The sequence below is a fragment of the Neolamprologus multifasciatus genome, chromosome 4, assembly GCF_963576455.1.
Source record: "Neolamprologus multifasciatus chromosome 4, fNeoMul1.2, whole genome shotgun sequence".
Classification (NCBI taxonomy): Eukaryota; Metazoa; Chordata; class Actinopteri; order Cichliformes; family Cichlidae; genus Neolamprologus; species Neolamprologus multifasciatus.
The window spans coordinates 21949711-21970125 of NC_140442.1; the positions used below are offsets into that span (position 1 = coordinate 21949711).

At 42.9% G+C, this 20415-nt stretch overlaps 2 protein-coding genes across 4 annotated transcripts in view; one reads left to right on the top strand and one right to left on the bottom strand.

Moving 5' to 3' along the window:
- llgl1 (LLGL scribble cell polarity complex component 1) overlaps positions 1-7087 on the top strand; it is a 34522-nt gene extending 27435 nt beyond the window's left edge. Inside the window, exons 13-24 of one of the 2 annotated variants that reach the window (XM_085156266.1) lie at positions 161-265; positions 517-809; positions 959-1109; positions 1194-1332; positions 1501-1814; positions 1964-2155; positions 2248-2320; positions 2600-2714; positions 3231-3295; positions 4079-4214; positions 4286-4368; positions 5239-7087. In XM_085156266.1, the coding sequence (XP_085012392.1) occupies positions 161-265; positions 517-809; positions 959-1109; positions 1194-1332; positions 1501-1814; positions 1964-2155; positions 2248-2320; positions 2600-2714; positions 3231-3295; positions 4079-4214; positions 4286-4364 (1662 nt within the window). In that variant the 3' untranslated portion in view covers positions 4365-4368; positions 5239-7087. The remainder of the gene's footprint in view (positions 1-160; positions 266-516; positions 810-958; positions 1110-1193; positions 1333-1500; positions 1815-1963; positions 2156-2247; positions 2321-2599; positions 2715-3230; positions 3296-4078; positions 4215-4285; positions 4369-5238) is intronic. The other variant, XM_085156267.1, reaches the window with a different exon arrangement.
- Positions 6678-19957, bottom strand: flii (FLII actin remodeling protein). Of its 2 annotated transcripts, none has more exons than XM_085156264.1 (31): positions 19804-19957; positions 18637-18747; positions 18060-18131; positions 17822-17902; positions 17444-17691; positions 17187-17290; positions 16928-17103; positions 16581-16738; positions 16365-16449; positions 15914-16061; positions 15656-15786; positions 14537-14644; positions 13998-14102; positions 13680-13859; positions 13509-13591; positions 13247-13321; positions 12983-13066; positions 12716-12887; positions 12295-12402; positions 11988-12179; positions 11764-11862; positions 11587-11676; positions 11360-11499; positions 11048-11267; positions 10766-10920; positions 10568-10628; positions 10342-10470; positions 9129-9235; positions 8901-9006; positions 8757-8822; positions 6678-8678 (listed from the first exon to the last, which is right to left on the bottom strand). In XM_085156264.1, exons 1-31 carry the CDS (start codon positions 19864-19866, stop codon positions 8544-8546), a joined length of 3792 nt encoding a protein of 1263 aa, XP_085012390.1. In that variant the 5' UTR covers positions 19867-19957; the 3' UTR covers positions 6678-8543. The 2 variants fall into 2 exon arrangements, with proteins under 2 accessions (XP_085012390.1, XP_085012391.1); XM_085156265.1 differs by lacking the exon at positions 19804-19957 and adding an exon at positions 19263-19775.
- Positions 19958-20415: the final 458 nt, after the last annotated feature.

The following is a 20415-nucleotide window of genomic DNA, read 5'->3' on the forward strand; positions in this document are numbered from 1 at the left end:
CTTCAGTGTAACCTTGCGTGGCTTAGTGTCACTCACTGCATAGTTCAGTTTTGCTTTGATCGTCTAGAAAGGCACAGTATTCAAAATGGTTTAATGTTAACAACTTGCAAGAAAGTGGTTTTATATTCAAATGAATTAAATCCAATGTGTGTGTGTTTAGGTGGGCTGTTTTGACCCCTACAGTGACGACCCCAGGCTTGGCATCCAGAAGATAAGTCTGTGCAAGTACAGCAACAAGCTGGTGGTGGCCGGAACCGCCGGACAGGTGAAGATCAAAAACACACTGTCACAAGTTATTAAAAAAAAAATAAAACCAACATTAAGTAAGTTTGTTTCATTAATTATATCATAGAAAAACTGAAATTTTAGCCATTTTCCAAGTGTTTGCTTATAGGGCGTTGTGTGATTGTTGGTTTATTTCTTTTTATTATTGTGAATTGGGGATATATGTAAATAAAATTGAATTGCTTGAAAAAAACCCCAAAATGAGCCACTGTGTTTCTGTACTGTTTCTAGGTGATCGTGTTGGGTCTGAGTGATGAGCGTTCGGACCACTTGGTCGACGTGTCAGTGGTTGATCTGCTGTACGACAGGGAGGGCTTCACCTGGAAGGGCCACGACAGGCTGGAACCGCGCTCTAAACCCGCACCTTTCCCCCCGGGCTTTCAGCCGCTGGTGGTGGTGCAGTGCTTGCCCCCGGCCTCTGTGACGGCAGTGGCACTGCATGCCGAGTGGAACCTGATCGCCTTTGGGACGAGTCATGGATTTGGCCTTTTTGACTACCACAGACGAAATGCTGTGCTGGCAAGGTTAGGCGCACACAGTCATGTGATTTGTATTCTTTGGTTATCGGGCAAAGCCTGAGTATTTTTGGGATAATGAAGATATACTTAGTCCCCGCTTAACCCATTTTCCCACTGACTTTACATTCATTCTGGTGCTCTTTATGCTCTCCTAGGTGTACCTTACACCCTAATGACTCCTTAGCAATGGAGGGTCCCCTGTCAAGAGTCAAGTCCTTGAAGAAGTCCCTACGACAGAGCTTCAGACGCATCCGCAAAAGCAGGGTTTCAGGAAAGAAACGCACCATCACTACGCCCACCAGCAAGGTGAGAGACTGTGTGTCTGAGAGTAAACTGTCCAAAGAGAACACTGTTTATACTATTTATACTATGTATTGTATGTGTGTATAGGTTCAAGAGGCAAATGCTGCTCTAGCGGAGCAGGAGGAAGTAGCTCCGGTGCAGAGGCGGATAGAGCCGCGGTCAGCAGATGACTCGCTCTCTGGAGTGGTCCGGTGTGTCTGCTTTGCAGACACATTTCTACGTGATGGTGCGTTTACTTACTTTTCAACATATTTCCACTCTGTCTTTACTTCATTCACTTTTTCTTAAACTGTTTGAACTGCATTTGTTTGTTGGAGAAAATGTCAGGATTGAGATAAGGAAGGTTGTCGTTTATCGTTTCTGCCGCGCTAACAACACGCTCGGTCTTGCTTAGGTACGCACCACGGCCCCACGCTATGGGCAGGCACCAACTCGGGCAGTGTGTACGCCTACGCTCTGGAGGTGCCCGGTGTGGGTTCGGGGCGAGTGTGTGAGCGTGGCGGTGCGAGTGAGAGCAGTGTGTGCGTGGAGGCAGTGTTGGGTAAAGAGATTCAGCTGATGCACAGAGCGCCTGTGGTGTCAATCTGCGTGCTGGACGGTCGGGGGAAACCTTTACCAGACCCGTACGAAGCCTCTCAAGACCTCGCCATCGCGCCTGATATGACCAACGCTCACTCTGTCCTGATCGCCTCGGAGGAGCAGCTCAAGGTATCGTCTGGAAACAACATCACAAAGTCTGTATTTGCATTTTTTGTTGTCATTTTTTTAAGTTTGTAATGGATCTGGGCTTAAAAAGCGGTCTGTTACTCGTATATCGTTTTAAATCTTACCTTTCTTCCTCCTCTGCTCAATTCCAGGTGTTCTCTCTTCCCAAAGTCAGTGCTAAGACGAAGTTTAAGCTGACTGCACATGAAGGCTGTCGGGTGAGGAAGGTTGCCATGGTGGTCTTCAGCTCCACAGCTCAGGAGGATTACAGCGAACACACACTCGTCTGTCTGACCAACCTCGGGGACATGCACCTCTTTAGTATTCCTGCCCTCCGACCACAGGTGCAGCCTTAGGGTTTGATCAAGAGCTTGACAGCAGCGTGTGCTTTCAAATGTGTTTTTGTGAGTCATAACTGTGTTTTATGTGTCCTCAGGTGCGTTATGACTGCATCCGTAAGGAAGACATCAGTGGCATTGCATCATGTGTCTTTACCAGGAATGGACAGGGTGAGAAGAATATGCTTGAATTTAAAGTGAAAGAAGTTATTTCAAGACACCTAAAGAGCACAGTGGGATTTCTTTCGTTATTATTATTTATTTTTTATTTTTTGCTTTTAGATTTTCATCACGATAACATTTGCCTCCTTGTCTCTGAGGTAGTGCAGAAAAAAATGAAATTAAATGTGGAGGCAACATAAAATGAAAGCTATGTATGTTCAGAAAGGTCAGCGAATGACTAAAAGGATGGTTTCACTCACTGATATAAAGAAATATTCTTCTCTGCAGGGTTTTACCTGATCTCTCCTTCAGAATACGAGAGGTTCTCTCTCTCCGCCAAGGTCCTCACTGAACCGCTCTGCTTCGTTCAGCTCGACCGACCATTAGAGCCCACACCCACCAGGTAACAAACACACACACACACACACACACACACACACACACACACACACACACACACACACACACACTCCGATTGTAAGCATCATTAAATCTCAGGCTGCTTTTACTCTGTGATTATGAGCGAGTGTGTTCAAAACTTTAACAGGTGTGTTATGAAAAGGTGAAAGGGAAGCAGATCCTCCTTTGCTGAAATTTGGTTCTAGATCTGAGGATCCAGTTAAACTAGGGTTGGCTATATGGATGAATCCTTTATCAGAATATACGTGCTAATAAATATATCATAAATAATAAAAGAAATTAAAAAATTCAGTGTCATTGTTACTGATTTGCAACATTTCCCAGGACCAGTGTTAAGTCCCTGGGAGGTCTCTGGACACCGCACTGAAAACCACTAAGCTGTGACTGTTTGATTATGATTTCTCATGTGAAACCAAAGAAATTATAATTTTATTGTTATTGCTTTTTTATTCCATCGACTGCCAAAGTAAATGGTGCATGCTTGTGTGTGTGTCCACAGCGATGGTACGACAGTGCAGCCTCAGGCCAACGGAACCCACAAGAACCAGATGGGTCAGGCTGAGGGTAGGTCTGGACGGACACACACACACACACACACACACACACACACACACACACACACACACACACACACACACACTTACACTTCTTCCTCCTGCCCTTCTCTCCTTTTTTTTTTTTCTTTCTCCTCTCGCTTATTCTTCCTCTTCATCACTCTCTCTTCTTTCTGTAAACCTCTTACAACCCTGACCATGCCTTGGCAGGGGTACCCCCCCCTCTGGTCTCCACGGTAACCATTCAGTATGCCCCACTCGCCTCTCCTATCCAAAACCACCTTCCACAGCAGGAAACTGTGGTTGCTGTGGAGACCAGCAGGCCTTTCACCTGGGACTAGGTCATTAAGAACTTTACACGCAGGCACCAAAACATTATCTTTCTTTCAAAAATGTGAAAATATTAAAATAAAAAGGTCACATCCTGGATTATGACACACTATTGTCTTGTACAAAGACAGTAAAAATTTTGGCACGTCAGAGCAGCTCCGGTGTCTTGAGACAGTGTAGCAGGGCGCAGATGTTTAAATGTTTTGATCACATGCAAATATTTCTAATGAGGAGAAAACAGTATAATCCAGCTCAACACACAATAATGAGCAAGTTACTGGAGGAGGGAGTGGTGGTGGTTTGTTTCCGGCTGTTCAGATGTGGCTTGTGGTTACAAGTCTACAGAGTACAGTAAAGTGCTTTATAAATATCTGTTAGCCATATTAAATCATTTGTTTTCTGGGGGGACCAATCTGTCACTCTCTATCAGACGTAGATGAATCTCTGGATTTGTCCCTTGCAGGGCAAACAGAAGAGCCTCCCAGCTGCTTGTCCTCGCCAATCCTGGACACCCCACTGGACTCCCCCCTTAGCTGTGCTGACCTCACCCTCGACTCGACAGCAGAACTCACCGTGGAAGATGTCAGGGATTTCCTAACGTAGGTACACACACACTTATTAAATGTATTATCGGCAAAGACGATAAATAATTTGCGTGTCTGTGCTACAGAAGTGTGGACGAGGCAGAAAATAACCTGAAGAATATCAAAGAAGAGGAAGGACGATCGACTGGCATCCTCATCAACTGAACAGGTGAGAAACATTGGTTTATTAACCTGAAAGTCCTTGAAGCCCGTCCACCTCTATGGTGAGGGTATCAGAGCGAGTGGACACACACACACACACACACACACACACACACACACACACACACACCTGTTTCTAATGGAGCGCATCCAGACTGTGCAAACTTCAAAGAGCCGCTTTGTCTGAGCGCTGCATTCCAATAACGAGCCGTCCACACTGTTTCCACCCAAACTATGTGTCTCTGAAAGCCAGTCGAGCTGAAAACCTTTGCACTGAGGCGCACTGAAGCTTCAAGCTGTAGCTCAGTATTTTTGGTTACTGTCATTATAAAGTACACGGAACGGGCTCATGAACTTTTTTCTTCTTTTTTTTCTCCTCACTGTTCTGGTTATTATTTCAAACATTTGCAACTTTTACTTCACATCAATCAGATTTTCTGCAGCTGTGACCAACACGAGTGTCCTCAGAGGGTTTCCTTGACACACTGGGGTTTCACAAATAAGAGCTTGTTTACTTAATTTAGATTATAAGGTTATTATTTATGACAGGATAGTATTTATTTTAAGTCTCTGCTTCCCTCTTGTGGTGCTCAAAAAAAAATCTTTACACAGATTTGACAAAGGAAACTCAATATCTGTCGTCACCCCTCCCAAAATAAATAAATATGACTTCAGTTTTTTTTTTTTTTTTTTTTTTTTTTTTTTTTTTTTTTTGTGCAAAGCAAGATTGTCAGTCGTACTAACAGTGTGACTGAAAACTGCTGTAAATGTTGCCATAAGACATAGCTTCATGGAGCTCAATGTGTTGTGTGTTTGGTTTGTTAGTTGAGCTGATTTATTGTGAATTTGCTTGTAATTATGTATTTGTTTATTTCAGTATTACAGGGAGGGGCTCAGGTGGTCGTGATGGATTGGATTTCAGTGCTGGACCACAAACATCTCCCATCAGCCCACAGTGGAGCCCCCTGCCAGCACTCTGCACTCTCTCGTTTACCTGGCACAAGCTGGGATGAAAGTCTTACTCCAGACATAGAATCCAACGTTAAAAACACTTGTTGTGGTTCCTCCTGCTGGAAGAACAAATTCTCTATTGTCTTCTTCTGGAACCCCTTTGGAAACATGACGTTTCCTCCGATGTGGAGACACAAAGTGGGCACAGTGTGGCGTGGGGTCGGCCTTGGAGCTGATGGTTCTGATTTCAAGAGCTCAAACTGAAACGTCCGTCTTTGAGCTCTTTGTGTTCATCTGTTATCGCCCCTTCAGCTCAGCATTCGAGGAAAGAGCCGTCACAGTCTACAACGGAGACTCGATGGTCACTTTTTTTCCCTCCACCTGCAGCCTGTGGCGCGCCAGGCTCGGCCTGAGGTTTTGCAGTTGCCAAATTCCCTTCTTGATCTCTTCAGCACACGAGCGGATGCGATGGACCGCTCTTCCTGACGCGTCCTGTGAATAACCCGTTTAAAAAGAACCGAGATTGTCCAGCAGAGCCTGAAGGAGAGCACTGTAGTGTTGAAGACAGACTAGCAAATGAAGTATTTTGAGTATGAGTCTTAAAGTTGTAGCATTTCTCTATAGGTGCCAACAAAGGCAGCTGACTTTTTCTCCTGTGGGGGTCGAGGCAGCGCTGAAATCGGCAGCAGGCTCTGAGAAGCTCTCCCCACTCTGTGGGTACTGAAGAGGAAGCTGAGTGTGGGACAGTGGAGGTGTTTTTGTATTGCAAACTTTTCTATGGCTTTTGGAGAAAGTGAAGATATTTTCATTGATGAATGGAGTGAGGAAATATTAAAAATTCATACTGTGACTACAAAGGGAACCAGCTGGGGCAGAGGGAAGATTTTGTTAATTAGTTTTTAACTTTTGAAATATCTTTATTGCTAAAGTGATGCAGTGATGTCACAGGGGTAATAAACACAGAATTACCATCCTCGTGTTCAGTGACTGTGGCAGAACATCTGCTCTCCCTCCCATGCTAACACCTCTTATAAAGGACCCCTGTGGCATCACTGTCCTCGACTACAGTGGGCCACGTGATGTGAGGTCACTGTGCAGTGTCAGCCTGTTTGAAATTTAAAATATATTTTGTCAATAATTCAAACATGTGGATGAAGGTGGAAAGTGGGTCTCTCTCCTGAACTCTCCTCCTTCATCGCAGCATGCAGAAACCTTCGGACGGGACTCAGGGAAGTGTTGCAAGCTAAGCAAAGTTAGCGTGGAAGTGGAGTGGGACTACTTTTTTGGAGGGGGGTCTCTGAGTTGGTGCATTCTACGTAGTGTTGGTTACACACAGAGCTTTGATTGCTAGTATTTTTACCCCCCTTGTGTTTTTTTTTAAAAGACGTTTTACTGTATATAGAAACAAATGTATACAGCATCTATATCTGGGTTCACACAAGAAAAGAGGGAAGTATTTGAAACTGTCATAACCTTAAAACCACTCTGTGTTCCCTCACTTTAACACAAGTCACCACTAACTAATTTAGCTCAGCAGGTAGGAGTCATGTTAATGCCTTTTTAAAATGTTAGCTTTTTCCCCTCTCGGCGTACTGGTTGATGCACATAATTAACCCTTTCATGCTACAGCTGGCACGATTTACCTTCTTAATCCCACATTTAAGATGAATCAGTTTCTATTTTTGTCAGTTTCGTGTGTAGGAATTTATTAATCGGGTCATTTAGCAGTTTGGCTGATGAAGAATTGAATGTTAATAAAATTATTTACACTCAAACTCGAGTTTGGTTTGTGCTAACAAATCACCGTTGCTTTATTAGAGAGCTTAAGAGGTTTGACACCTTGCTTAAAAATGCCTCAGTTTGAAGATCTGATGCTTTAAAAAAGAAGAAAAAAAAGACCAGATGGACAAAAAGATGTGATGTGAAATTTTATTTTTATATAAAATACATAAATAAAGCATCTGCAGGTGGTATCAGGAGCATGTGCACATTTTCAGATACACACATGTGTGCAGGACTCAAACACACCAACAGGCATACACCCCACATAATATTAACCAAAATGATGGAAGTTGCAGCCATCTGGGAACACAGACTTGATTGGGCCTGCACCAGTGCCAACATCCAACACAGGTCACATGATCACTAGAAGCACCGCAGCAGTTTAGTTTGACGGCGCCGGCTGCAATGATTTTAAAAAAGTGCTTTAACAACTCAAAGATTAGCAGAACCAGAAGTCACGATACAATGCTCGAGCTCTCCCATTTCAGAGTTCTGTCCCAATAAGGAATCTATTTGAAAAGCAAACGTGCGCCTAAAGTTTTAAACCTGTAGCATTTTAAATATCATGCATTTACTTTTTCAAATGTAGGTACACATTCTCTATTTTTTATTTTGGAAAGAAATATCTTCTTTCTTCTGATTCTCTCCAGAAAATAAACATTTGACAAGTTAAATGCAGCCTGTGATGAAGAATACAGTATTCATCAATGTTCATCAATTGCACAAACATCCGTCCTCAAACATTACAAAAAAAAAGAAAAAAAAAAAACCTTTACTTTGACCTTGACAAGATTTCTTTGGCCAAATAAACGTGACTGTGTTACTTTACTTAAATTACTGTCCATCATGCTCTTAACAGGATCAGGAGGTGAGAGCAAAAGTATACAATATGATGAGAGGAAAGGGGATGACCCCATTTCAGCCAAGGCGCACAGGGTAGACACTCACACTTCATGAAAAATATATAATATATAAAATGACATTCCTCAGAAAAACTATTATAGTGCTGTTTCGTGTTCAGTCCCTCAATGACGACGAGAATACACACTAGTCCCTGCCTTAAGCTGCGTGAAGGAGCGCCTCCTGTAGCAATGAGCGCCTAGCCTTCCCCCGCTGACGACTGTCGACCATGCAGCACGAGCCACGTGAAAGCAGCAGAACAGATCGATATGTTAGATGGTGCAGCTCCCTTAGGTTTTCATAAAGCCCATTTTTATCTCAAAACATAATTCTTTAATTCAGACTTACTAAGAAAATAAAAAAGCTTGGGGGGGAAAAAAGGGGAGGGGGTAATTTGCAGTCTATATCAGATACTTAGCAGCCAGCAGCCGCTTGACCAAAAAGGCTGCTGAGCATGGATGGAGGGGAAGGGTCTCGGGTAAAGCTGGGATAGATTTCTGTAGCGAACTGATCTGGCAGTGTGTGTGTGCGATTGGGATAGTGTTTGGCCTATGCAGGGGGAGTTTTGAAGGGTCCCCAGGCGTGGAAGCAGCGCGTGAAGCAGTGAGGCTCGTTGCCCTTCCTCACCAGCCGAAGCTTCCTCGGTTGTTCGGTTTCCTTGGAGCGCATGTGCTGGATGTAAACCTGAGAGGGAGGAGGAGGAGTTACAAAGATGTGGATAACACAAAGCACGCACACAGAAAGTGCACTCCCCCTACTCACCTGGCAGGCTTTGAGACTGAGTTTGATCTCCACTTGGCTAGTCTGGGTACCAACCCACATGTACACCTGAAGGAAAAATGATATCAAGTATTATGATAAAATCTAACAAAGTCCATCAACACACCAATCCTTAACCGTTTCTACCTCTTTGCCGTTATCCAGCAACATGATGTCATCATCAGCCAAGTCATCCTGGCAGAAGTCTGAGCACTTCTCTGACACAGAGAAATAACCTTTCTCGTTTGAACACCTGAAGCAGAAGAGTAGAGGGGAAAGGAGGAAAACGCCACAAAGATAGAACCAATGTGATGAATGAAAGAGAAAAGCAGCTGTTTCATACTGTAATGTGTAAAAACACGAACAGTTACTCACCGGAAGAGACGAGCGTGTTTCATGTACTCTGCGTCTTCATCATAAGGTTTCTGAGAACCAATGCCGACCCAGAAGAAGTTCTCTGGCTCCTCCCCTTCATTAATCACCTAGGAGACACATTAATCGATGGTGCTGTGACTGCTTTTTTCACTGCTGAAGGCACACAATCTTCTTTAGAGAGTTTAAAAGAGAGGCCAATGCTTCCATTAGTCACAAGTGAGTCTCTCATTTCCTGTATAATCATTTTTACCAACACACCTGCCGAGCTGCTGAGGGGGGGGTGGACTGTCAAAAGCTGCTACAAACAAGTTTTTGGAGCTAAATCTCAAAGTGACGATGCTGTGAAGTTTCATCACTGCCGAGGAGACGTATGAAGCAGTCTCAGAAAAATTAAAGATTCATTATCTTGCTTTTCAGCGAGGATGGATTTTGTTTTATCGAATGACTCGTCCCAGCTTTTCACAGGGGCCTGTGAGTTGGCTGTTTGGTAGCCTACTTTCAGAACTTGCTGATTTGTCTGACTGCTATGACCCATTATACAAAAACTGTTTCACACAAACTTTTTGTTTTCCTCTGTCAAACACACGACACACAAATAGGTTTCCATAGCAACTGCTGGGTGTAGTTATTTGTGAGTCCTTAATAAGATAATGTTACAGTATATAGTATACAGATTTTGCCAACACGGGAAGTTATAGAGTGCCCTCTGGTGGACAAACTGCAACATCAGCACCTGTAACATGGCTGAAGGGTGTTCCTCCTGCGTCTTTCTCACTTCTACAGATGCTGATACAGATAAATAACAAATATCAGCCAGGTTACGAAGAATTAAAGACTAAATTGAAATTAAATCATGTTATATAATGTAATGGAACATGTAATAAATCAAGAATTTATAAAAAGGTATCTGCTGTGAAAGCACTGAGCAGCTGTAGTAAAGGATGAAAGCACTTGAAATCAAAGGTTAAGTGTGCAGAGAGGTTTCTACTTGACTGTATTTGCTGTGTGCAGAATAAATAAATAAACACTGGCGGGTACCAGTGGTCCCCCTCAGCCTCCCAGTAGACACACCTACATTGTCAATTTCAAACTCCTATTTTGCCTTTCTCTTGAGTTACCGCAGTCACAAACTTGGGTGCCTACACCGCCTGTCTGTCTGTCTGGAAGGGTGACGACAATACCCGTGAAGATCCATGCTTGCACATGATCTCACCTGCTTGCTGTACGTGTCGTCGAACATGCTGTTCATAATGTCCTCGGCCAGCTTTCCTTCATCGGGATCGGCGGCTCTGCCCACCCAGGTGTAAACGATGCCCTGATTATCTGTGCTCTCAAACGGTACCTGCAGAAAGCACATTTTGCGATTGGATCCACATGAAATCATGCTTTGTCTTTATTAAGTTGCTTGAATGAGAGAAGTTCTTTTTTTATATCCAAACCTTGAGTATGTAGCAGAACTCAGAGTTGAGATTGCTGGAATCTGTACCAATCTGGATGGTTCTAAGAGAGAGATGGAGGGTACATGTTTAGCTTTAAAAAAAAAAAAAAAAAAAAAAGATCTTTCTGGGGGAGTGAAAGCTGGCATGCATCACAACATTCAAACTTTTCTGAGGACAAAAGAAGCAGGTTTTGCATGCCTGGTGCAAAGTGCGCTGCCATTGGTGCGTATGTGGTAGAGGGAGGGCTGGGCAGAGTCGGTGTTCTGTTTCCTCTTCCCTTTGTGGATGATGAACTTCCTCTTGAAGTGGGACAGGAACTTGAGGTTCTCCTGCTGCTGAGTCATACGCACCACCTAAACAACAAAACAGGACGTGACTGTCATTGTGATGCTGATGTAAACGGATGTAGTGTGATAAACATTTCTTTCTTATTTTAGAAAAACAAAATTCCAGAAACTAGATTAAACTCTTTGCTCGTACTTGCAGTTTTCCAGGGAAAAGACTCTCAAACTTCTTCTGCAGGGAGAAGGTGAAGGTGAGCCAGCCCATGTTGGAGGCCTGCCTGCCCTGCCAGAAATAAACTACACACTGGAAGTCCTCCTCAGGCTGTTTGTCCTCCTCCTCCCCATCTCCCCCTGCTCCCTGCTCACCCTCCTTCTTTTCCTTCTCTTCATCCTCGTACTCCACAGGCACCCAGTATCTAACAAAGCACAGAAAGTCACCAGTAAAATGAGTTTTTTCTTTATCTTTGAAATCAATTCCAGCATTACAGCCCCAGAAAGACTTGTCTACCTGCAGAGGAAGACATAACAATCTTGGGTGTAGAAGTGCCCAAACTCCTCCTCAGGGAGGCGAGCAAACTTCTTTCCCTCCAACACAAATCCTTCCATGCCATCCAGGTCCTCGTTCCACTCCTCCATCAGCTGTTCAGCCTACACAGGTAATACCGTAAATATGTGAGATGTAAATACAAAGTCAACAACAATCAAAGGTAGAAATCAACTGCACTGCGTTGTTACCTCAGTGAGGGGCATGGGTGGCTGCCTGGGAAGGAAGAGAGCTGTGAGGTCAGCTTTCATCTGGTCTTTCTGCTCTGCATCCTTCTTCACCTGAAAGAAGAGCACAGTTTAACTTGTGCATCAAAAAAACAAACCAAACCAAAAACAGTCTGATCCTGGTCAGCATGTGTCACTGACCTTGCCCTGCAGATTGTCCTTCTGTTGCACAGTCTCCGCTGCTCTGGTATAGTCCACCTTAAGCACATCATCCCAATTCTTAAACTTGGACTTGAAAACCTGAGGAAGAGGATGAAGCAGAGGAGAGGTTAAGCAGGAAGAAAATAGTTTTAAAGAGTGTAGAATAAAAAGTTACAATGATATTTAAACAGTATTCAACTGCAGTGGCTTCAGTAGATGTTTACCTGGCACTCTGTGCCCTCCAGGTTGCGGGTGACACATGCGTGTTTGGGCCGGTGCAGCATGGAGCACAGCTCCTGGCCAAGCTTTAAGGCGGCGGCTCGGACGAGACGGGGAGACTTCCTCCCGATCCAGATGAAGACGTCAGACCAGCAGTCCAGGATGTAAACGCACTTTGTGTCCAGCAGGGACTGCAACTGAGGAAAGGGGCAGAGATAGAAGGAAAGGAGGGTGAATTTATGGAGTGCAACATGAAGGGAAGAAAGGTGAAACAGGACTTTAATGCTGCTCATTTGCAGCAGATGGACGTACCAGTCTGAGCTCTGGCAGGACGTCCAGTTTGACCTTGTGATCTTTGTGCTCGACTGAGAGCTTGTAGTTAATCTGAGGCAGCTCCAGGTAGCCAAGACCCAAGCCCACCTAGAAGAGAGATTAAAAAGTAAAAACCACTGATGAATCTTTGCTTTGAGTCTTTCTCATATCTGAGTAATGTCTAAGAGCTGTAAATTAAATATGGGCTGTCATGCAGATGATTTTTCAGGCTACAGAAGGGTTACGGTTACCTGACGTAAACAAACAAACAAACCAAAAAAAAAAAAAAAAACACATGCAGCTTCAGGTCTGCATCCCCTACAACACTGACCAACACACTTTACACCTGTGCCACCTTAAAACTTAATGTGAAGTTCAACTAAAAGATATACACAGCATGTAAACATCAATAAATATTTACTTTATATAGTTTAGGTCTTATTGGAGTGAAGTCATCTGGCACGTGTTTCTTGATCTCCTCCGGCTGCCCTCCCAGCGTCTCCCAGAATCCTGGAGGCTCCTGGTTGTGCATGAGGGTGATGATCTCTGCCTTCCCCTTACGTTCGTTCTTATTTATCTTTTCAGCAAATAACCTGGAGGATGACAACAAATCACATGACATTTCACCAACTTTCTGGGCTGTAATAATTGGTACAGTGTCTCTTAACATCGTCGGTTAGCGTCTCACCTGGCCTTCGTGGTGGCGCTGAGAGTAGCGTTGGCTCCTCTCCAGATAAAGATTTCCAGGCCTGAATCCAACAGGAAGACGAAGCTGCCGATAAGGAAAAATGCATGATGTTATGGACACAATGCTCCGAAGTTCCAATAGGAGTAATTAAAGCTTGAAGATAAGGATATAAAGAGGATGATGATTGTGTGTCAACTGTGCTGAAATGTGTAGAGAGCTGGTGGGTGTCAGACAGTGTAGCAGTAAGAGTGTGTTCAAAGTCACCGTGGATCGAGGGACGAGGCCTTTACAGGAACAGACTCCAGTTTGATGTTTTTCTTGCCGTAGACTCTGTACAACCTGATAAACACATGAAAGCATTCGAGCCTGTTAAAGTGCTCTGAGCCTGAGCAGACGCAGTACTTTGAATTTACAGCTGACACACAAAATTAGACTCAACATAAAGATGTGAGCAGCTGTTTAAAGCTAACGTGTTTCTGCACATTGCAATGAGTCATTTTCTAAGTAAAAAGGTGCTCCAGCCTACCTTAGTGGATACTGTGTCTCTTCCACAGTGTAAAATCCACTGGCTGTTCCTCCCTCGATGTAGGAGATGTCATTGTTAAAAACCTGAACACAAGAGAAGGTCCTTTATAACAGCACAAAGCAAATAACTGCTCACACAGGTACGTGTAGTTGTTTTAATGTTTCTACATACGGCAGTAAACTCGTCGCTCTCGTCTCCCATTTCTTCCCTTATCGTCCTGCACTCTGCTCCCAGGAAATTTCTGAGGTTGACTGCATGGATGGCAGAGCCGGCCTTCTTGTCCAGAGTGGCTTCCTGACCAATCCAGTAGAAGATCTGCCAGTTTAATGCCCCATTATCATCCAGATATGTCTGTAATTGAAAATTGTAAGATTAATGACTGGGATATTGTTTATACTGCACATTACCATGACCAAACAGACGAGTTTTTCCCGCTTTGTTTCGCTGATCAGACTCCTCTGAGGCAAACACACTTAAATGACACGTTACCTTGAGGATGATGTAACAGTCAGCCTCGTAGAACTTGCCGTGCAAAGCTTCGTCCACTTGTAGGGGAATGAAGTTCTCTATCTGCCACACTGTCACACCTGGAATCTGGAGAAGAACAACAGAAACATGTAAGGTTACATTTAGTTTAGACCTCTAAACTGTCGACTGACCACTTTTCTGTCCCATTTCTGGAGGGAAAATTGGACAGAAAAGGATTTTATTATGTGTAAACATTAAAGGAGGATGTGGCTCAACAGGGGGTTTTTGATCCCCAGTTCGCCCAGTCTGCATGTCCTTGGCAAGAAACCCAGCCTAAAACTGCCCCCAGCTGTGTCGGAGTGTGGAGAGAAAGCCTTCTGAGAGAATGTGAAGTGCAGCATGCAGCACTCTGAGGAGCCAGCAGGACTCCATGTGATGCAGACTGTAAACACAGTCATTTAAACACGAATAGGAAGTAAGAGTTGCTGATTGTTGGAGTTAGGTGTTTTTTTAAGGCCATTTTGACTGGGTGTAGTTGAGCGCACACACACACACATTACCTGCCCCACATCCTCCATATAGAACTCCGAGTAGTCCAGCTGAGGCTTCTCTAGGCTCTTGTCCCAGCGCCGGACTTTTAAATCACCATATTTCAAATCCCCGTTTTCCTGCAAAATTAAAGGATTTCTTTGTAAGGATTACGCAGCCATTTCTTCTACCAGTCGTTTATATTTCATCTAAACATAATATAAAGACATTCACACGACAACAATTACTTAATAGAGCCGAATAACATGACTTTAAGTTGGAGTAGGCTGATCTTACTCACTTAGCAGATTACTGTAAACCTTAGGCCTTGATTATACTCTGCTGTGGACACAGACAAACAGTTGGAGACCCAACAGCTGAGCATTCACTCCTACCATACAAAGTCCACCGCCTGGACCACATGTATAGTTGGTACAGAGTCATTAAATTCTTGGCAGATAAGTCCAAAAAAACAGACATCCATACTGACCATTGAGCTCCCTGTCTGATGATTACATTTAAATCACGTGGCTCTGAGTGGACCTGTGGACGTGTGAAGCATAACCCCAGCTTTAGGTGTGTTTACACCACAGGGCTGCAGTAATCTGAGGGAACCACTGCGGGTTGTTATCTATATCACAAATCATGATGTCATCACGTTACCTAACAACCACCTATCAATAGGTTTAAAATACCCTTCTGTTGTATTTACTTATCCCGTATTACCTTCCAACAATAAAATCTAAGTCATAACCACCTAACGTTATTCTGATGCAATCATGTTGCTTAGTAACAACCTACCAAAGGGCTAAAACAACTCATTTATAATATTTATGGACCTGCAAAACATTTATTGCTAACCTAAATAGCACATTTTACACATATTTAACAAATGAAATTAATTTATATCCACAATACTTGCATGTTACATAATATATTAAGACGCCATCATGTTGCCTAGCAACCACCTAACAACTGATGATTAATGACTAAACTCACAGGCCAAATAATCCTGAAGCATTACTAGTAAATTTAATTCCAACAGCTTCCACTAACATGAATAATAACTGTCATGCAGAACTTAAATCCCTATTTCTTCTTTGTGAAGTTCCAGGATCTGTTTGATGTCCTTAACTTGTCTTTTGCCTTACCTCCAAATTCTTCTTCTCATGTGCGACATCACTCATGCCCTTCAGCACTTGCTTTGCCTGATCATCCTGAGAACAGTCTTTCCTCCTCCTCAGTCGCATCCTCCTTGCCATGGGATCCCGGGGGCTGGCACCTGGACAAATGTGTACAAAGATGCAGATCTGAGCCTCCAGGAAATAATCAAGATGTATGCAAAGAAGGAAACAACAAAACATACTGTTGTTACCAATACATTCATTCATATTTAGAAGCTGTCTTACCTCCTCCTGCGGCTGCAACGGTAGCAGGGGAGGCTCCGGCCAGACGGAGCTGGTTCTGTAGGGAGAAGTCAATGTTGTACCACTCTGCTGCGCGGTCGACTGGTTTAGGAGGCATCACAAGGTTGGGGTTCTCACGCACATCAAGCACCTACAGAGAGAGACGGGAGTGTGTTTGTGAGTGCGTTTCAGGGAGAGATTCTTTTCCTAAATTACAGCAGGGGAAAAAAAATAAGGCATATTTAATGAACCATTTGTTTGTTACAAGGTCAATCATAATTCTAATTTGTTGCAAAATATCATTACATAGTTACATACATAGTCCGCCAATAAAAGGATCACAACCACTGTTATGCTCCATTTAGCCAACTATTACAAACATTGTGTGTAAAGGTACTTTAAAACTTAATGGTACTTAATTCTAATATAATCTGATTACTTTAGAGTACTGTACCTCTAAGTCTGTCAAGAAGTGGATAGCCTCAGGTAATGTAACCAGACGGTTTTTATTCAGCACCAGCTTCTTCAGCTTGCCACACCTGGACAACACAAAAACACAAGAAGCTTTAACATTTCTTGGTGTAAATTGGAATGAGCAATGTAAACTAAATTATTTTAAGTGTCAGCTGATTGCCCAAAAACTGTGTGTTTGTTTATGGGTTAAACTGACCTGCAGAGTCCCTCAGGGATGAGTTCCAGGTTGTTGTTAGCAGCCATGAATTCAGTGAGGTTGGACAGTTTGCCCACTCCGGGTGGAACCCCATCAAAGTCCAGTTTGTTGGAGTTGAGGTACAGCTTCTTCAGTTTGGACAGCTTACAGATGGCAGACTGGTTGGAGAAAACAAAACAAAACCCTTTATATTATGGGAAATTCCACATGAAATACATTTCTTTTTCCTGTGTCTCCGCTTCCCCTCTGCAGGATACTAAAGCAACAAATTTGTTTCTGCTTGTGCTTCTAATGTTAGTTAACAGAACAGAATAGAAAAATGGCAGCTGTCTGCTCATGGTCCTTACAGGCAGTGAGGTGAGCTGGTTGCGGCTTAGGTTAAGCGTCTCCAGCTGGGTCCACTGGTCGATGCAGAGCGAGAGCTCAGAAATCTGATTACTGCTCAGGTTCAGCCTCTTCAGACTGCTCAGTGAATACAGGCACTCTGGTACTCGAGTCAGGTCGTTACATGAAAGGTCAACATCTTGGAGGGAGAAAAGAATAGAATATGAAACAGAGAACACATGTTTGCAAAACGCCGATAGGTGTGTGTGTTTATGGTGTTACCTGCTAATTGTGTTAGTCCCTCCAGGCTGGTGGGCATGTTGCTCTGTGTTCTCTGGGTGTTCCTCAGGTGCAGAGTCTGTAATGCCACCATTGCTGGGAGCTGACTGCTCAGATAATAAAAGAAGAAGCACTAAAATCAGTAAGGAGGTTTAAAAGATAAAATCATCCTTTCTGGATGTTTGTTTAAAGGCATAAGGTGACTGGTAAATGAAACAGAGGTTGGCAAAAAATGATGCAATATTAAAAATTTTTTTTACCGCAACTGGGCATGCATCAGCGGGTTGTTGTTTAGAATCAGAGTCTGCAGGTGCACCAGGCGTCTCATCTGGGGTGGCAAGCTGTCCAGCTTGTTGTCACTCAGGTCCAGATACAGCAGGTCTGTCAGATTGATGAACAACTGGTTGGGGATGGAGTCGATGCTGTTGTGGCTCAGATTGAGCACCAGCATGTTCTTGCTGTTCTCCAGGTCCCTGGGGATCTCTGTCAGCTGATTGTAGCTCAGGTCCTGGTGGAGGAGAAAGTGAATAAATAAAGCAAAAGTAGTGGACTGGAAGCAAATGATTCATGCTCAAAATGTTAGTGTTAAATTTAAGGGTGTGTTGAAAGTGTGAGATAGTTAAGAGACGTTTGTGTACCAGCACAGAGAGGTCATCGAGCTGAAAGATGTCATCTGGGACTCCAGAATTTTTCAGATTGTTGGCTCTGGCTACCACCGCCTGCAGACAGAATTTAGAATACTAGATTACACACTGGTGTACAAAGAAAGAAGCAATCATGTGGCAGGAGCTCTGTTTTTTAATGTATGGGTGGAACATCATTTCCATTTTTTTATTTTTTTTAAAGGCATGCGGTTTTTATGTTTTTTTTAGTTACCCGTAGATTCGGTAAGCTGGACAGTTCCCCATGTAAAGTGGTCAGGTTGTTGTGACTCACTGAAAGGTGCTCCTAAAAAAGGGAAAATACACACAGACACATGTCACTGCTATACTTTGGTCTTCACAAGTCATGAGAATACAGGGTATGTGTGTGTGTTTCACAAGTAAATCCATCTGCTGATTGCACCCTTGTAGTTACCTGCTCCTATCAGATTAAACACTTCTATGTTTTGACTTCAAACACAGTTTAAACTTGTTCATGTGACCACAAATACAAAGTGAATCCAGCAAGGACAAAATGAAAATATATTTGAGCTTTGATCTATGTCTCATCTCCTGTATAAATAATTTTCTTGCACGAATATCTACCTCACTTGATAAAATAAACAGTTCCTTGATCCTTTTATCTTTGGAAAACTGCACAGTACAGATGTAAAACAAAAAGACTGTGGCCATTACAATGAGGTCTACTCACAAATTCTTATTTAAATGGAATTTTAGATGCACATACACACACATAATGACATAAATGACTTTATGTATGAAGATGCTCCTAACTAGTCAGGATGTCTCACCAGCTTCTGCAGAGAGGCCAGCTCCTCTGGGAGGTAACACAGTCCTGTCCTGTTCAGTTTCAGCCATCGCAGGCTGCTCATACACTTAACGTGCTCTGGGAAGTATCCACCCTGAGTGAGATGACACAAAAATACATGACTTTTGACAGCAACGATGCAAGAACTAACTTTGTTATAGTGCAGGGGGGCTGAATTTGTCAGCATTTACCAAAGTACTGAAACACCTGAAACAAAATCCCACATATGCTACCAGAGACAGATTATATTTTTAAACAACTTCCCCCAAAAGATACTCTAACAATTTCATTGCCAATTATAGGAACGAACTGCACTTTAATGTTCAGGTTGCATAAAGAGTGACAGTAGTACATTTGCATACAAATGGGCAGATAGCATTAATCTTGATTTTTTTTTTTAACAGATGAAAAGTGCACACATCAAGGAAGAGAAATGCTAAGGCTACATATGCTAAAGCATTTGGAATATAAGGAAATGATCTCTTCATGTACTGGCAGATTTCAATCAAAAGCTACTGATCGACTAACAGATAACTCAGTTGTTTAAACAGCATATTTCCAATACTTTGACGGGGATACGTAAATAGTTGTGTGAGGACAAATACATGCCAGGTGATCGCAGCTGTCATTTGGGCTGCTTTTTCCACTCTCCCAAAATAAGCTCACAAAAGGGTGTCACAACCTAAAATCAACAGCAAGCTCTATTAGTTAGCTGACGCTGTTTGTCCACTTCGCTTTCTGACAAGTTACAACACGGAGCTTGGGCTTCTGTAACATTTAGTTAGCCATAAGTGTGGCTAGATTACTTAGCTAACATGACGGTGAAAATAAGACCTGGCTCATCAACAACTTCACAAAAATAATATTAACGCTAGCTGACGAGCTAAAAAATATATACCATTCGCAAACCAACACGTCAAATAAGAACAGTGTTAACCACCAAACTGGGCAGTGGTGGCTGAGAGCAGACTGTGTCACTCTGACAACTGGCTAACGCCCAATGCTAGTAACGTTAAGCTAAGCTAGTTTATAGCTAGCCCTGCCGTTTGTTGCTCTGAGAATGACTGAAGTCGCTCCAGCTACGCTAACGTCGTATTTACTAAACATCGGAGGGTGTGAAAATCAGCGAATGCTGTTTAAAAATCCTTACTTTAAAGTCGTTTCCACTGAGGTCTACCCCCCGTATAAAGGGAAGAACTCCGGTGGCAGCCATTTCTAACTATTTGATGTCTGCTGCTCTATTTTGGTCAAAAGAGGGTTGTGGCTGAAAAGACTACTGTTTCTTTTTCTTATTCTTTTTCCGTGTCGCAAACCAACGCGATGAGTGGCATGTCGCCACCTAACGTACACCCACTGAGTAACAGCTGTCCCAAGCCTGGATGAGTGGAGCACCAGGAAGGGCATCCAGGAAAAAATCTTCGCCAAATCTAATACGCGGATCATCAAATGATTAAATCCCCAAAATTGTGAAATTGCTGCAAAAACAGTCAAAAAAAAAAAAAAAAGTCAAACACAACCTCAATAAATACATAAGAAGGTCAACAATTAAAAAGTGAAAATCTAAAAACAATAATATGCAAAAACTAAGTTGTATATTATAAAGTGAAATAGCTCAATAAATTAAATATAATACTTGGTGTATTCAATTAAAACCAAGCAAGGCAAATATCAGTCAACATAAAAATGGCTCACTGTAACCCACAAAAGTACTTTTTTTTCTTTACAGTCTTTATTGCAGAGTGAAAATAAAACATTTGCTCTA

Bases quoted from the DNA above. Each gene is read 5' to 3' on its own strand.
- flii (XM_085156264.1), bottom strand. From the start codon at position 19,866: ATGGCTGCCACCGGAGTTCTTCCCTTTATACGGGGGGTAGACCTCAGT. The intron at 18,748-19,803 runs GTAAGGATTTTT...CATCTCACTCAG, and splicing joins TCAGTGGAAACGACTTTAAA to GGTGGATACTTCCCAGAGCA. The intron at 13,322-13,508 runs GTAGGCTGGAGC...TGTGTTTATCAG, and splicing joins GAGACACAGTATCCACTAAG to GTTGTACAGAGTCTACGGCA.